This window comes from Lytechinus pictus, chromosome 3, assembly GCF_037042905.1.
Source record: "Lytechinus pictus isolate F3 Inbred chromosome 3, Lp3.0, whole genome shotgun sequence".
Lineage (NCBI taxonomy): Eukaryota > Metazoa > Echinodermata > Echinoidea > Temnopleuroida > Toxopneustidae > Lytechinus > Lytechinus pictus.
Genome location: NC_087247.1, coordinates 7,558,092 through 7,575,264, shown reverse-complemented (window position 1 = coordinate 7,575,264; position 17,173 = coordinate 7,558,092). Strand labels below are relative to the sequence as shown.

The 17,173-nt window shown below is 40.1% G+C and overlaps 2 protein-coding genes across 2 annotated transcripts; both read right to left on the bottom strand.

The window, feature by feature from the left end:
* Positions 1-3,839: 3,839 nt before the first annotated feature.
* On the bottom strand, positions 3,840-4,580 carry LOC129255956 (allatostatin-A receptor-like). Its single transcript, XM_064097931.1, has one exon. It carries the CDS (start codon positions 4,578-4,580, stop codon positions 3,840-3,842), a length of 741 nt encoding a protein of 246 aa, XP_063954001.1.
* A 1,493-nt stretch (positions 4,581-6,073) lies between these two features.
* LOC129255958 (trissin receptor-like) lies at positions 6,074-7,108 on the bottom strand. The gene has a single exon (XM_054894272.2). The coding sequence runs from the start codon at positions 7,106-7,108 to the stop codon at positions 6,074-6,076; it is 1,035 nt and encodes a 344-aa protein (XP_054750247.2).
* Positions 7,109-17,173: the final 10,065 nt, after the last annotated feature.

The following is a 17,173-nucleotide window of genomic DNA, read 5'->3' as shown; positions in this document are numbered from 1 at the left end:
CAAATGAGGAAGAATGTATTGAGTAATGCAATATTTCATTCAAATGTCGTCAAGAGCTTTAACATTTAAGCTTTTACTATTTAATTTCGAACATTTTCTCGCTCGGTAGCTACAAGCTACCTCGCAAAATAATGGGGGGGGGGGTGAAAAAAATCAAAATCTTGAAGTGCGTTCAAAACTTGCAAATTTTGTATGCCTGATGGGTGTTAATCATGTAAATGAAATAGTTATGATGAAGATTCTAAGCATTTTGAATATGTGTTCCTGTTTTATTTTAGTTTTTGTTTTTTGCTTGGTCGCTTTGGAGCCAGGGATGGGGGACTAGCTGCTTAGTCAGATGAGTATAGTCTCCCACTAACACATATATTGCCCAAGATTTCCATTGTATTGAAAAAACCAACGTCGAAAAATTATCAAGCCCCCATGCAGAAGCTCCCTCAAAGTTTTCAGTCTTGAATCGCGCCTGCTATAAGGGATGAGAGAATTCGGAGAAAAAAAAAATATAGGATGAAGAAAAAGGGTCGAGGGAAAATACTAATTTAAAAAAGCTGCAGTTGTTACCCCCCCCCCCCCCCGTTGCATACGGTCATGATGAAAGCTTATAGATATCAAGACAAACGACGTGATCATTCATCTGTAAAGATGTGCCAAATTCGTGACGAGGCCTTGCGACTTTAGATTTGTCTAGTTACAGAGATGTTTTCGCTTCTGTCTGAGAAATCTTCTAAAAATGATGGAGCCTCCGAGGAGCCGCAAGAATATCGAACATGCTCGAGTTTTATAGACTTTTTAGAGACTCTACAAGTCTTCGTGATGTCTCCGACGAGACATCTCCATCGGATGCAAAGATAATTATAGCGGAGATCGGCACGGGACCAGGGGCCCGTTTCATAAAGGACTTGCAACTGTTGTAACTTTGCCATTATGGCAACTACCATGGTAACCTTGATTCTGATTGGCTGATGAGCCCTGTTTCCATGGTACTTGCCATAATGGCAAAGTTACAACAGTTGCAAGTCCTTTATGAAACGGGCCACTGGAGAGCGTTTCATCAACATTGTCATGTGACAAGTTGTCAGATCTGACAACTTTCTTGATTCTGATTGGCTGAGACGCACTGTTACTATGGTATCTGTCGGATGAAACATCCGACAAGTTCTTTGATGAAACACTCCCCAGAAATCCTAATGAGACGTTGTGTAGACGTATTAGAGACATTCGATCGCGGCGACGTCTCCAGCTGTTATTTCGGCCTAAAGGAGATCGACGTCCCAGACGCGGTGAAAAGCCCTCTGTCCGACAGCCACGGATGTTGCTGTAAAGTCTCAACATAGCTAGTCTTTGCGACGTCTTGGAATCATCTCTGCAGACGTCGCTAAAACAACTTGGAGACTTTGTAGCAATTACCGAGACTGTCAGGTGAAGTGCTTTTTACCTTTGTCTGGATACTTCATGGAAACGTCTCGTTGATTAGGCCGAAGAAACTTTTATGTTGGAGACGTCTACGCGACTGTAGTTTCTGAGACAGCACAGGGAACTTCTGTTTTGGCGCGATTAGGCCCCGGATTAGGCCTCTATGCCTATTTCCAAAACTCATTTACTTTGTATAGAACCAGTCTGAGTGACACTCACCAAATTCATATCCCTTGAAACTAGTGTCCTGACCCCTTTTTTAACTTTCGGTATTGAAAAGTGTAAATAAGATGATTACAGCACATAAAAAAAGCCATGGCAACAGTAATAGTGTAGAACATTCCTGAAAAACCAACACGGCCTGCTAAGTTATAGACAAGGTAGATGATTTGATTCGGAGTCCAACAGACGGCAAAAGTGATGGTAACCTTAAACAGGCTCTTGATGATGTTCTTTCTTGCGCGGTCCTTGTAACTTGGTACTGGCACCGCCTGTCGTTCGACTTCATTGCTCGCCTGTCCTTCTGTTTGGTTTTCTTGAGGACGATCCGGCTCGTCTCCGACACTGCTCTTCATGGCTAAAGCGATTCAGCATGGACGGAAAACAAAAGTATCAGGGGAAAGAGATATACTGACTAAGAAACGCGATCACGTGATGGCAAGTCTTTCAGACGCCGAAAACAACATTTGACAAGTCGCGCCCACGATACGAGTTGTAAACCAAGTATAGATCTGAAATCCGTATCCAATAACCCAGGATAGAATCCCGGGGATCTACACTCGCCTATTGGTGGTGATGTTGAGCTTGTATTTAATGGGATGCAAGACTGCATATAGTACCGCTCAAGGTTAATGAACACCACATTGAAGGTCGCGCGACTACTTACCCCAAGAAGACGTACCTGTTTTTTTTTCAACCACACAGATGATGAGGCTGTTTTCACTCATGGGTATATAGTGGAGGTACCCACGAACGGAACACAAGAAGAGATGACGTACAGCAAGTCGACCAGAGACCGAATTGCGATGAGAAGATTGGCGACACCCCGAAGTTCTTTGACACTGCCTATGACAACAATAACCAATAAGTTTCCGACTACACCTACTGCAGCCAAGATGGCCCACACCACGTCTAAGACAAATGCCCTTCTCTCAGCAGCGATGGGCGATGGCGTCGGAGACACCTGGTTGTACCAATAAGATGAATTCATTGTATCTTACCAATTCAGAGAAGTACAATTGAAGAAATATTTTATGAGAGGGGGTGTTTTTACAACAATGGTATAAAGGATTGTTAATAGATAAATTCTCTTAAATGAGATATATAGGTGAAAGTAGTCACAATCGGCAACGGTCCAAATTCATTAATTGAAATGCAATGTAAACGAAATCCTCCAATATTTTAGTGTCCTGACTTTATATATATGTCGGTTCAGCTACATCGCATCTCCCTGCTGGGGTGATGCCAAGTATTAAGCGCAATATAGAATTACTTAATACTCGCCAGTAACTAATATGTTGGTGAATCGATATCCGACCCAGCCCCCTCCCAGATAATTATGAAGTCCAAAATCAACCAAGATTCAAACCTATAAATGGGCAGGTTTCCCCATTATCTTTCGTCAGACTAATCATGGACCTACTATTCCATGGACTAATGTTCACGTAAGCTTAAAATTGATCATCCTTTTTTTTTAAGAGCGTATTTATCAATCAGGTATCATTCGGGGTATCATTGTGTGCATATGTATATATTCGATTGAATGCATCAGTCTATACGTAGGCTTACAATGAAAGTAACGTTTATGTCAAGGTCATTGCAAAAGGACTTTCAATCTAATGTTGAAATCTATCATTAGACTCTTCTTGCTTTCCAGAGGATAATTTTGATTTTTGATTTGACTTTATTTTACATATTTCACAAGTACAAAACAATATGAAAACAATATCAGAAAACTCATGAGAATACAAATCAGACAAGGCATATCAATTAATTCAAATTAAAGAAAATAGCGATTTGGAATTAAAGACAATTTAAAAGAGTGAAATATGAGGGAACCTGCATAAAAAAAGCAAAGCTTGTTAAGTCTGCAGGATCCAGAAAAAAATATCAGTCTTAATGAGTAGGAGAGGACAGGTAAGTAAATTAATTATAATAAAGTAATGCCAAAATGTGACAATTGTGGATATGTAAGGAATACAATAAGGAATACAATACAATAATTGTAATAATGATAAATATTGTGAATCAAATTAAGAAGAACCAATGTCCAACAGATGAGGAGTTTAATCTAATCATAGACATTAAAACAGTTATACTAATGGCAACACGATCTTTCATTATTGAAAATCTGCCTACGTTTGGATGATGTAACCACGATGGATTACGATCTAACCATTTCAGATTCTCCGGGATAATTCAGAAGCTCAATTACTTTGGGGAGAACCATTCTGATCATTAACACTCGCCAGATCTACACCTTTTGAAATCAGTGCCCTAACTCCTCTCTGAAATTTGCGATACTGGAAAGTGTAAATGAGAGGATTACAGCACATATTAAAAAATGCCATGGCAACAGTAATATTGTAGAACGCTCCAGAGAAATCAACATGGCCTCCTAAGTTGTAGACCAGGTAGATGATTTGATTCGGGGTCCAACAGACGGCAAAGGTAATGGTAACCGTCAAAAGGCTCTTGATGATGTTCTTTCTTGCGCGGTCCCTGTAACTTGGTACTGGCACCGCCTGTTGTTCGACTTCATTGCTCGCCTGTCCTTCTGTTTGGTTTTCTGGAGGACGTTCCGCCACATCTCCGATCCTGGTTCCCATGGCTGCGGCAATTCGAGCATGGACGAACAACATGAGTATCAGGGGAAAGAGATACTGACTAATAAATACAATCACTCCAAGTGCAAGTTCTCCAGATCTCGAAATCACCCTTTCACACGTTGTGCCCACGACACGATACATGAACCAAGTATATATCTGGAATCCGAATCCAATCACCCAGGGTAGAATAGCTATCTGCACTCCCCTCTTAGTGGTGATATTGATCTTGTATTTAATGGGATGCAAGACTGCATAGTACCGCTCGAGATTGATGAACACCAGATTGAAGGTCGACGCAAGTACTATCCCCCAGAAGAAGTACCTGTGTTCGAAAGTCATGCAGATGAGCTTGGAACGGATTAATCTGTCCTCGCTTAAGGGTAGTGGAGGTACCCACCAAAGGAACACAAGAAGAGATGACAGCAGGTCGATGAGAGACTGATTTGCGATGAGAAAATTGGTGATACCCCGAAGTTCTTTGACACTCCCTATGACAACAATGACGAATAAGTTTCCGACCACACCCAGTGCCCCCAAGATGGCCCACACCACATCTAATATAAATGCCCTTCTCTCAGCAGCGATTGGCGATGGCGTCGGAGACACCTGGTTGTACCACTAAGAGGAATTCATTGTATCTTACCAATTCAGAGAAGTACAATTGAAGAAATATTTTATAAGAGGGTTTTTTTTTACAACAATGGTATAAAGGATTGTTAATAGATAAATTCTCTTAAATGAGATATATAGGTGAAAGAAGTTACAATCGGCAACGGTCCAAATTAATTGATTGAAATGCAATGCAAACGAAATCCTCCAATATTTTAGTGTCCTGACTTTATATATATGTCGGTTCAGCTACATCGCGGCTCCCTGCTGGGGTGATGCCAAGTATTAAGCGCAATATAGAATTACTTAATACTCGCCAGTAACTAATATGTTGGTGAATCGATATCCGACCCAGCCCCCTCCCAGATAATTATGAAGTCCAAAATCAACCAAGATTCAAACCTATAAATGGGCAGGTTTCCCCATTATCTTTCGTCAGACTAATCATGGACCTACTATTCCATGGACTAATGTTCACGTAAGCTTAAAATTGATCATCCTTTTTTTTAAGAGCGTATTTATCAATCAGGTATCATTCGGGGTATCATTGTGTGCATATGTATATATTTGATTGAATGCCTCTAGACGTAGGCTTACAATGAAAGTAACGTTTATGTCAAGGTCATTGCAAAAGGACTTTCAATCTAATGTTGAAATCTATCATTAGACTCTTCTTGCTTTCCAGAGGATAATTTTGATTTTTGATTTGACTTTATTTTACATATTTCACAAGTACAAAACAATATGAAAACAATATCAGAAAACTCATGAGAATACAAATCAGACAAGGCATATCAATTAATTCAAATTAAAGAAAATAGCGATTTGGAATTAAAGACAATTTAAAAGAGTGAAATATGAGGGAACCTGCATAAAAAAAGCAAAGCTTGTTAAGTCTGCAGGATCCAGAAAAAAATATCAGTCTTAATGAGTAGGAGAGGACAGGTAAGTAAATTAATTATAATAAAGTAATGACAAAATGTGACAATTGTGGATATGTAAGGAATACAATACAATAATTGTAATAATGATAAATATTGTGAATCAAATTAAGAAGAACCAATGTCCAACAGATGAGGAGTTTAATCTAATCATAGACATTAAAACAGTTATACTAATGGCAACACGATCTTTCATTATTGAAAATCTGCCTACGTTTGGATGATGTAACCACGATGGGTTGCGATCTAACCATTTCAGATTCTCCGGGATAATTTAGAAGCTCAATTACTTTGGGTAGAACCTGTCTGATCATTAACACTCACTAGATCTACACCTTTTGAAATCAGTGCCCTAACCCCTTTTTGAAATTTGCGATACTGGAAAGTGTAAATGAGAGGATTACAGCACATATTAAAAAATGCCATGGCAACAGTAATATTGTAGAACACTCCAGAGAAATCAACATGGCCTCCTAAGTTGTAGACCAGGTAGATGATTTGATTCGGGGTCCAACAGACGGCAAAGGTAATGGTAACCGTCAAAAGGCTCTTGATGATGTTCTTTCTTGCGCGGTCCCTGTAACTTGGTACTGGCACCGCCTGTTGTTCGACTTCATTGCTCGCCTGTCCTTCTGTTTGGTTTTCTCGAGGACGCTCCGCCATATCTCCGATCCTGGTTCCCATGGCTGCGGCAATTCGAGCATGGACGAACAACATGAGTATCAGGGGAAAGAGATACTGACTAATAAATACAATCACTCCAAGTGCAAGTTCTCCAGATCTCGAAATCACCCTTTCACACGTTGTGCCCACGACACGATATATGAACCAAGTATATATCTGAAATCCGAATCCAATCACCCAGGGTAGAATAGCTATCTGCACTCCCCTCTTTGTGGTGATATTGATCTTGTATTTAATGGGATGCAAGACTGCATAGTACCGCTCGAGATTGATGAACACCAGATTGAAGGTCGACGCAAGTACTGACCCCCAGAAGAAGTACCTGTGTTCGAAAGTCATGCAGATGAGCTTGGAACGGATTAATCTGTCCTCGTTTAAGGGTGGTGGAGGTACCCACCAAAGGAACACAAGAAGAGATGACAGCAGGTCGATGAGAGACTGATTTGCGATGAGAAGATTGGTGATACCCCGAAGTTCTTTGACACTCCCTATGACGACAATGACGAATAAGTTTCCGACCACACCCAGTGCCCCCAAGATGGCCCACACCACATCTAAGATGAATGCCCTTCTCTCAGCAGCGATGGTCGATGGCGTAGGAGGAACCCGGTCGTACCACAAAGAGGAATTCATTGTCCGATGATTGTCCGATGAGTGTGTAACCAATTTAGAAAAGAACAATTTTAGGAAATACCTGTAAGATGTTAATTAATTACAGTCGGAGTAAAGATACTTGACTGGATGAATTCTCAGGAAAGAATCTATCAGAGTAAGAACTTTCATTCGGCAACGTTTAAGATTGATTGATGGATTTATCAAAATGCAATGAAGATCAATGTGCAACAGTTCGATGATTTATATACACCCAAAGACAAAGCACTCTTTTCTTTTAGCTAGTTTCTTAATTCTTTCACTTTCGTTGAGGATTACTGATCAAAATGCGTCATCAGTTTATACACCCGGAATGTAATAACCTGTACATCCTCTAACGTTCACAGCATAAGTCATACAAAACCCTCACTACATCCATAGCAACCATCGCGTATACACCAAACAAAACCCAAAGTACACATTATTTTGGGATTAAGCTGCCAAGCTACTAGCACAATTTGGCCTGCGAGGTCTTTATTCAATGTCGAATATTCATTAATATATTTGAAACCACTTTGTCATACAAATAAAATGTTTCACAAACATAAATATCTTTATCAGGATTTTTAAGATCATCTTCATCTGCTACACTTGCTTGACTTTGCCGACGTTGCCGTATGAACAAGATTTACCCGCTCTTATCCGTAACGCTGGAAAATAAATACAATAGAGGCAAAGGGTTTCCCTATATCTTGAGAACTTGCTTTTGAAATGGGCTGTATTATTCGTCCGCCGTCGCTTTACTTTGATTCTTTAAAACCACGAATTAACGTTCTGTAAACCTTTTACTTTTGTGAATTTCATCTATTTATCTTTAATCGGCATGTTGTAAATATTAATGGGTACGGACAAAGGTATTCCTGAGTCAAAGGAAACTCAAATTCTTTAATACGTTTATTCTACAGAATGAAAGCTCATACGATGTTATTACAAGGCAAATTGTACACACCATCCTCTCTTGTAAGACGATGGAATTCTTAAGTAAGTAGCAAAACAATATTTATTCAATATATGATTATTAATAAAGACTTCGCACAGGAGGTTTCTTATGAGAAACATCTATTATAGTAGACCTAAGTTTTGATATAGAATACTGTAATCACATTTTCGTGCATTTGCTTTGTTACATTGTACTTCATGAATTGTTGTAAATTGACCATTTCAGCGTGTGCTGCTGATCCATTTTTATGTGCATATATACCAATAAATAAATAAGTGAATAAATAAAAAAATGAATAAATAAAATCACTCCAAAGGTGACGAACATCACAGGTCCTTCATTTTAAAGTTTTACTTATTTATTTAGGCCCTATTCAATTACTTTGGTTTAAATTTTCACCAAAAAAATAGAAGTGACCTATGGTCTGACTCTCGCCTTGTAATCAGAATCTCACCACGGCACCATGTTACGGCACATTTTGGTAAATTACCAAAATGTGCCGTACACCAGGGCCCGTCTTACAAAAAGTTACGATTGATCCAATCAATCGTAACTCTATGGAAATCCATCAGTGTCATAATTTTTTTCTATAGGAGATTGGTACAATGTCCTTTGTAAACAAAGAGAAGCACAGTGAATTTTCAAGAAAACAATGAATGCATGAATATACATCATAGTAAGAAAATATTTTGAACAAACATGCATAATTCATGATGACATTGCTGGTCGTCCATAGTTACGACTGATCGGATCAATCGTAACTCTTTGTAAGACAGGGCCCAGTATAACTTTGTACTATCTCCCAGGGCAGACGAGAACATGAAGTCCCTGGGATGTCGATGTCGTTGGCTTATAAACTGCCTTGGGGACTCATTGCTAGAATACTCGCCGAGGTGTAGAATATGGATACGGGCAGGTCCATGATAAGGGCAAGCCAGAATCTGACGTTCGGAGTAATATCTGTAAAGCACATGACAGGTCGCGTGGTCCAGTGGTTAGAGCATTGGACTCATAATCGCAAGGTTGTGAGTTCGAATCATCACTCTGCCATTGTCTCCACTCTGATAAAAAGGCCCGAGAGTAATATCTGTCGTCTATAAGGTCAGCCACTATGACTGATTAACATAGACGTAAAAATGTTTCCTATAGGTAATTGGTTATATACCAGCTTGGCGTTTACCAGCAAAAATGCTGTCCTGCCGAGTTCCTACGGGAGTTACCATAAACAGAAACAGAAACATTATTACACTGTGTTAATTGATATTGAATAACGGAATATATACTATTGCAGCCCTCCACTGGCTTTCTGATAATTGTAAAATATAATTGTAATAAGTATCAAGTGTCAGTAGGCGGGTTCATGAAACGATGTTAGTGTGTTAATTAAGAGCCATTCCTTTTCTGAAATCAATGAAGTGAAGTAGAGAGATGCACCACCACACCCCTCTGATGATAGCTGAAGCTGTCACCTGAAAATGGCAGGGTCCTTATTTGAGGTGTGCGGCCCATGGGCAGTGGACGAGTACGGGGATACAGGCGTCCCTCATCGATTCTACTGCTGCCTTGAGACCAGCGGACAGATTCATTTTATAAACCAAAGACTGCAGCCCAATCATAGATTGGACGTGATTAATGCGTGACGGTTTCGTTAGATTTTTTTGTCCGTCGGAGGGGAGGGGGGGGGGGAGACAAGACCACACTCTTCCATATATATTTACACAATGGTCAGGGAACGTACCCGAACAAACGCAGGGAAGCAGGAGCTGTCTCCTTCGTCTAGAGTTCTTGAGTCCCTCCTATACGATGTGTTAAAGGGTTAAGATCTTACGATTTTGAAATATTTTGTATAGCTCTGCACTAAACAAAGTCTATCGATACAAATCGTACGATCATCGTAATAATACATCATATGATTAGCAGGATGTATTCACCCTATACGGGCATTATACGATGGTCATAGAGACGTATACTTAGGGGGCATTAGTGCTATTTTCAATGTTCAATTAGAATGGGTAGAACTCGTCTGCCCGTTCACACTCACCAAATCCATACCCCTTGAAACTAGGGTCCTGACACCTTTCTGAAACTTACGATACTGGAACGTGTATATAAAAGGATTACAGCACATATTACAAGTCGCCATGGCAACTGTAATATTGTAGAACACTCCTAAGAAATTAACACGGCCTCCTAAGTTGTAGACCAGGTAGGTGATTTGATTCGGGGTCCAACAGACAGCAAATATGACGGTAACAGTAAAGAGGCTCTTGATGATGTTCTTCCGTGCGCGGACCCTGTAATTTGGTACTGGCGCCTGTCGTTCAACTTCAATCCTCACGTCCTGATGATCCCTTTGGATATCTTGAGTCTGTTCTTGCCCGTTTCCAACCCTGTTCTTCATGGTTGCAGCGATTCGAGTATGGACATACAACATGATTACTAGAGGAAAGAGATACTGGCTAAGAAACACGATCACGCCTAGGACCATTCTTCCAGATCTTTGAAACCTCCTTTGGCAATCCATGCCCACTAGGCGAGTGCTGAAAAATGAATATATCTGGAATCCATACCCCGTCACCCAGGGTAGAATAGCTATCTGTACCCCTCTCTTAGAGGTGATATTGATCTTGTATTTAATGGGGTGCAAGACTGCGTAGTACCGCTCGAGATTGATGAACACCAGATTGAAGGTCGACGCAAGTACTGACCCCCAGAAGAGGTACCTGCTTTTGAAAAACACGCAGATGAGTTTGGAACGGATAAAGTGTTCTTCGCTGATTGGTAGTGGAGGTACCCACGAAAGGAACACTAGGAGAGATGACAGCAAGTCGATCAGGGACTGATTTGCGATGAGAAGATTGGTGACACCCCGAAGTTCTTTGACACTACCTATGACAACCAAGACAAATAAGTTTCCGACTACACCTACAACTGCCAAGAAGGTCCACACCACATCCAAGATGTATCTTTTGTCAGCCAGAGATGGTGTCGAAGGCATCGGGTCGTACATTAACGTAGAATTCATTTTCAGTTTATTTGCTCTATACAATTTGAGTCTAAGGAGCTACAGAAAGAGTTTTTTCTATCTCGAGCCAAATAGGTTCTTGGAAGAGAATGGCCAGATTAATTTCAGTTGACGTTCTTTACGCAAGGACGATGGCCATGATGATCATGATGCTTGTAATATAGACGCTCTTCGACAATATTGATTTTTCTTTCTCCTCCCATTTCCTTCCCTTTCTCCTTCTCTCTGTCTCTTTCTCTATATCTGACTCTATCTCTCTCCCCTTTAATTATATATATATCTCTCTCCATCTACCTCACTCTATATAGTATTTTTGTATTTCTCTGTATTAGTCTCCTTAACAACCCGCATAGAGTGGTAGACCTAATAAAGCAAATATATTAACCATTGTGTTTTCATTTCTTATATCTCATTTATTCTTCGCGATACCCTCAAACGAAGTACCAGGCGGTTCTTCGATTTCATTAGCTCCATTGTTCATTCATGATTATTCACATTGCTACATTGAAACTGAGTTTGCTCTGTAATTTTCAGAATTAACAAAAAGCAACTGCAATTATTTGAAAATGAAATCGATGTGCAACTAGCTTTCACCGCAGAAATTGTATGAATAAAGTAAAAGTATAATACTTTCGTAAAATCGTTGCGTCTATTGCACCCAGGGGTGTTGCTACAGGGGACAAGGTATGACCCCCTTTCACTCTTTTTTTCAAAATAAAGGAGAAAAGGTAAACTAAGAGAAGAGGGGGTAGGGAAAACAGGAAGAAAAAAAAAGATAGAAGCAAAGAGAGCATGAAAGGAGATATTGTAACCCTACGATAACAAAAAAGGCATCATCTTCCCACTCTCCCCTTAAATATTCCCTGGCGCTGCCCCTTACTGTATCTTTGAAACCTTGTCGTATAATGCAGATTACTTTACAAGGGGCCGCGGAACGGTTTTCAAAGTGGGGGGCTGAGCCAAAAGTGGGGGGGCTGACCATGCAAAAAATCACAATCATATGGTCATTTTTACGTTTTTGTACACGGTTTTGGAAAAAAAGTGGGGGGCTGAAGCGCCCCCCCCCCCTCCCCAGCCCCCCCCCCCCCGCTTCCGCGGCCCCTGTTAACAGCATTTCGATATTAAAATTCGAACTAATATCTCAGATAACAATTATTTTTATTTTAATATCTATGATTACTATATCAATAAAATAAAAATAAAACCAGGCATGTGCATGTATTTGTATTTTACTTGCAAGAAGTAGCTGAAATCACCCAATGACCGCAGTGACGTCTATCAGTAGACCTATTAAATGAAATTGTCTGAAAGAGTTGAAGCAAATTAGGTTTTTATTTCACCAGATGGATTCAATGCGCAAAAATTAAAGTATATGGAATAATTATTCCGATGTCTCATACTGTCAAGGGGAGTTTCTATTTTTGTTTCTCTTCTTCATTTTTCTTAGATGAAGCGAAGTTGAAACTGGATTGCAGACATGATACACAGCAGGCTACATCTTTCAATACCATTCAAAACACTCAAAGCAATCAACAGAGTTTCTTTAAAAATAGACCTTGAATTGTGTATCACCCATTATTTACAGCGAAGCGTCAATATCATTACACTTGTTGTGTTCGATGCTCTATTTGCTCTCTGTAAAGAGCTTATAATACTTCATTTACCTTCATTTTGGGTTAGAATTTAAATACATCTCATTGGCGGTGTTAGACGGTGCTTGGCTTGGCGGTGCTAGACTACACTGATAGACTTCATGTATTCCCTATAGCTTCTGTCGTAGCGCTTATCTGAATTTATGACATAAACTCAGAGAGGAGTCGCATTTGCATGTCCACTTCCTGAACAGTTCTTTAAACCCCTTCTGAAATCTCCGATATTTAAAAGAGTAAATGAAAGGGTTAACACACATATTGCAGAATGCCATAGTCACAGTACAGTAGTACAACGACCCCTGAAGTTCAACTGGACCACCGAGATTAAAGATCAAGAACACTATTTGATTGGGGGTCCAACATATGAAGAAGGTTATTGATACGATCAAGAGCGTATTGATGATGTTTTTTCGCGCTCTATTTCTGTAAGACGGAAGGGCATTCCCCGGGGCATTCCCATTATTGTACATTTGCTTAGTCTTCTGACGTCCAAAATTAAAAGTTCTTTGGAGTGTGTTCCCGGTAGATTCGTCACTTGCAACGGTACCAGACGACGTGGTTGGACCGGAAGTCGTCACATTAGACTCCATCGTAGAATGTGCGTGTCCTGATGACTGCAAGGTAGTATCTTCTGTCCGCTGCTGGTTGACTCCATTTGGCAAAGACACATCTCCAACACGAGTACGTAGCGATATACAGATACGTACGTAGGCAAAGATGATGCAAACCAGAGGAATTATATACTGTATCAAGAACGACACGGTCCCGACAATAGCATACTCGCGGGCGCTGTAGATGGATTTACAAGTACCGTCCTCAACCTTGAAGGAGAAAATTAGATATACGTGGTTCGCAAACCCGAGGATCCAGGGGACAATTGCAACAAGAACTGACCTTTGGATGGTCGCGCTCTTTCGGTAGTGAAGAGGATAGATAATGGCGTAATAACGCTCGAATGTGATCAAGACCAAATTGAAGGTTGATGAAACGATCGTAGACCAGAAGAGAACTTTGCTGTCGAAGAAGATGCAGATAAAAGCGCCTCGTACAGGTTGATTTTCATGGACAGGCATCTGCGGAACAACGCGGAATATCAGCAGCATGATCGAGGCCATGAGATCGATCAAGGATTGGTTGGCAATCAGTAGATTGGTGATGCCGCGGAGGTCTTTGACGCATCCGATAACGGCCAACACCAGGGCATTGCCTATGACACCAACAATGCCCACAGTGCTGAAAACTACACGAGGAACCAGGATATCTACAAGACTGGTGCCCTGGGGTTGGGAATAGTTACTTCCAAAATCGAGAGTTGTATTCATCGTGGAAACTGTACGTTCACACCTTGAATGAGAATAATTTCTATAGGGTTATGTTGATATCAATCAAGACATGGAAAGACAATGCGTCTCCAAACAATCTATCCTCAATCGAGATAAGAGTTAGAGAGTCGCCAAATTATCGATGAGAGGGTTTCCCTCGAACACTTTCAGTTGCGGTGGACAACTATCCGACGACCTTCTGAAGGAACATTGAACCCCCTCCGAAGCTAACAGGATTTATATATCGAGTCGTATCATGAGACAACACTTCAGTATTCATAAATGCATTTTGTGGGGTTGATCATTTTAATGGGTGATTATGAAAGGCGAGACACGCCTCCGGTATGAGATTGTCTTTCAGCAAACATGAAAATTTATATGATCGTGCATCTCTTGCTCAGGCTTTCCGGGGAGATGTTAGTTCAGATAGCTGAATGATATGTGCTAGGGAAACGAAATGCAATTAACATGCTCTTGGGTTATTACTTGATCGAATATTTCAATGCGTCCAAATCTACCGAGATTAAAAATACATTCGTTTGCTCATGTATATATTCTCTCTCATCATACATGTCATACATTGGAGATTAATATCACTAGACATATTGGTATCTCCTTTTTTAAAGCTGTCTGCATGAAAGCAGAAGAAAATGAACTGAACGTCATGAGTTCAATCTCTCACAATCTCCTTTAAATTTCCATTTTATTGAATGTATGATGTGTGTAACAATTGCATGTATTAGCATGATTAATGTCTTTGACATCTTGCCATTATTCAAATAAAAACAATTTAACAGAGAAGGCACACACTTCCTACAATTTCTTTTCTCCAGAAATATAGTTTTTGTCTCGCCTGCATAGCAGAGCGAGACTGAAGGCGCCGCTTTTCCGACGGCGGCGGCGTCGTCAACATGAAATCTTAACCGAATGTTAAGTTTGTGAAATGTCATCATAGAGTATATGGGCCTAAGTTCATGAAACTTGGACATGATGCTTATCAGGTATAGTTTGATGTCACATGACCAAGGTTAAAGGTCATTAGAGTCAACGAACCTAGACCATGCATGTTGGGGGAATCAAAATCTTAACCGAAGGTTAGGTTTTTGAAATGTCATCATAACTTAAATAGTATATAGGCCAAGTTCATGAAACTTGAACGTAAAGGTAATTATTACCAAACACCCTGCCTGAGATTCAGGTCACATGACCAAGGTCAAAGGTCATTTAGGGTCAATTAACTTTGGCCACGTTGGGGGTATTTGTTGATTTCCATCATAACTTTGGAAATTTGTGGATGTGGTTCATGAAACTTGCGCATAAGAGTAATCAAGTATCACTGAACTTCCTTTGTGAGTTTCAGGTCACACGACCAAGGTCAAAGGTCCTTTAGGGTAAATTAACTTTGGCCATGTTGGGAGGGGGGTTGTTGATTTCCATCATAACTGAAAGTTTATGGATCTAGTTCATGAAATGTGGATATTAAGGGTTATCAAGTATCACTGATGGTGTTTAACAAGTCTTTGGTCATACGATCGAGGTCAAATGTTATTTAGAGTCAGTCATCATACTATTTAATCATCAGATGAATGTGTTTTTTTGGTGAATGATTATTCTACAGTCGTTTTCAAAGTCAACACTTCTGCTGATATTGAATCGCGTATTTATGCAGGCGAGACAGCCAGAGGCTCTCCACTAATTGTTTAATTGATCCATTGTCCATGTTATGGTAGTTGGTATACTTTCTTTAATCTCCCTTTTAAAAAATGAATTTGACATAAAAATATGAAAATGGTTGAGGGGTGATATCAAATGGAGTGGTGACATGCCGGGTGAGTCCATGGGCGGAAATCCCAGGGGGGACAGAGGGGACGTGTCCCCCCTACTCAAAATAGTAGGGGGGACACAATATCAAATGTCCCCCCTATTATTTTTGGTCTTTTATGACGGTAAGAAATACATCATTCAAAATCGAAATAAAACATGTTTTTTAGGACGAAATGACCTGACTTTTGGAATAATAACCTTTTTTTTTTTTGGCTTGTCAAATCTATTTTCGTCGAAATTACCTTTAATTTGGGGTGATAACCTTTTTTTTTTGCTTGTCAAATTTTCCAGCCCCTTGTCCCCCTACCTTTTGGGAGAGATTTCCGCCCCTGCGGGTGACATGTCACTGCGGCGCCTCTCACGTTGGATATGCATTTCTTTCTCAAACTTTACTAAAATATTCGTTCTAATATGTTTGAAATAAGTATCTCAATCAGGTTTTTCACTGGAAATTAAATTTCCCTGTCTCATCCGAATCTACTGTAACATAATAGGGAGTTTTCGCGCCGAAAATAGAAAATGTATTGTCAAACCGTTCATGAAAAAAAAGCAACCAAAAAGTCTTTGTCGAAAATTGGTGAATCAACACAGCAGTTTCGTCCTGGGCCCCGTCTTACAAAGAGTTACGACTGATCCGATCAATCATGCCTCTATGTTAAATCAATCAGTGTCATAATTTTTTTTCTACGAAAAACTTGCACAATGTCCTTTGTATGCAAAGAGAAGCGCAGTGAATTTTAAAGAAAACAATGAATGCATGAATATACATCACAGCTAGCAAATATTTTGAACAAACATGCATAATAGATGTTGGCGTTGCTGGCCGTCCATAGTTGCGATTGATCGGATCCATCGTATTAACTCTTTGTAATTCGGGGCCCTGGACTCTGGAAAAAATGACATATTTTCAATTTTCCGACACTGAGGACGAAACTGCTGTTCCGGTTTATCGATTTTCGACAAAGACCTCTCAGCTATTCATTGGGATTTGACTTGCATTTTCAATATATTTACTGTGTCCTTGAATTCGTTCTGCGAAAACTCCCAAATTACTTCTTTTTTTTTAAAGCTCAGACCCTTCAAAATAATGTCCATCCATCAAGTTCTCAGCGCCCGATCATACATGCATTATTCAAGTAAATGTGCACAGGTCAATCCAGAAATAAATAATTATCATCCACCCTCTATCCCCCCCCCCCACCTCCCCCTCCCCCCCCCCCCCCAAAAAAAAAAAGAGCTAAAATTTAAAAGGGAGTTTCAGTCTTAACAAAAAAATAGGCCCTT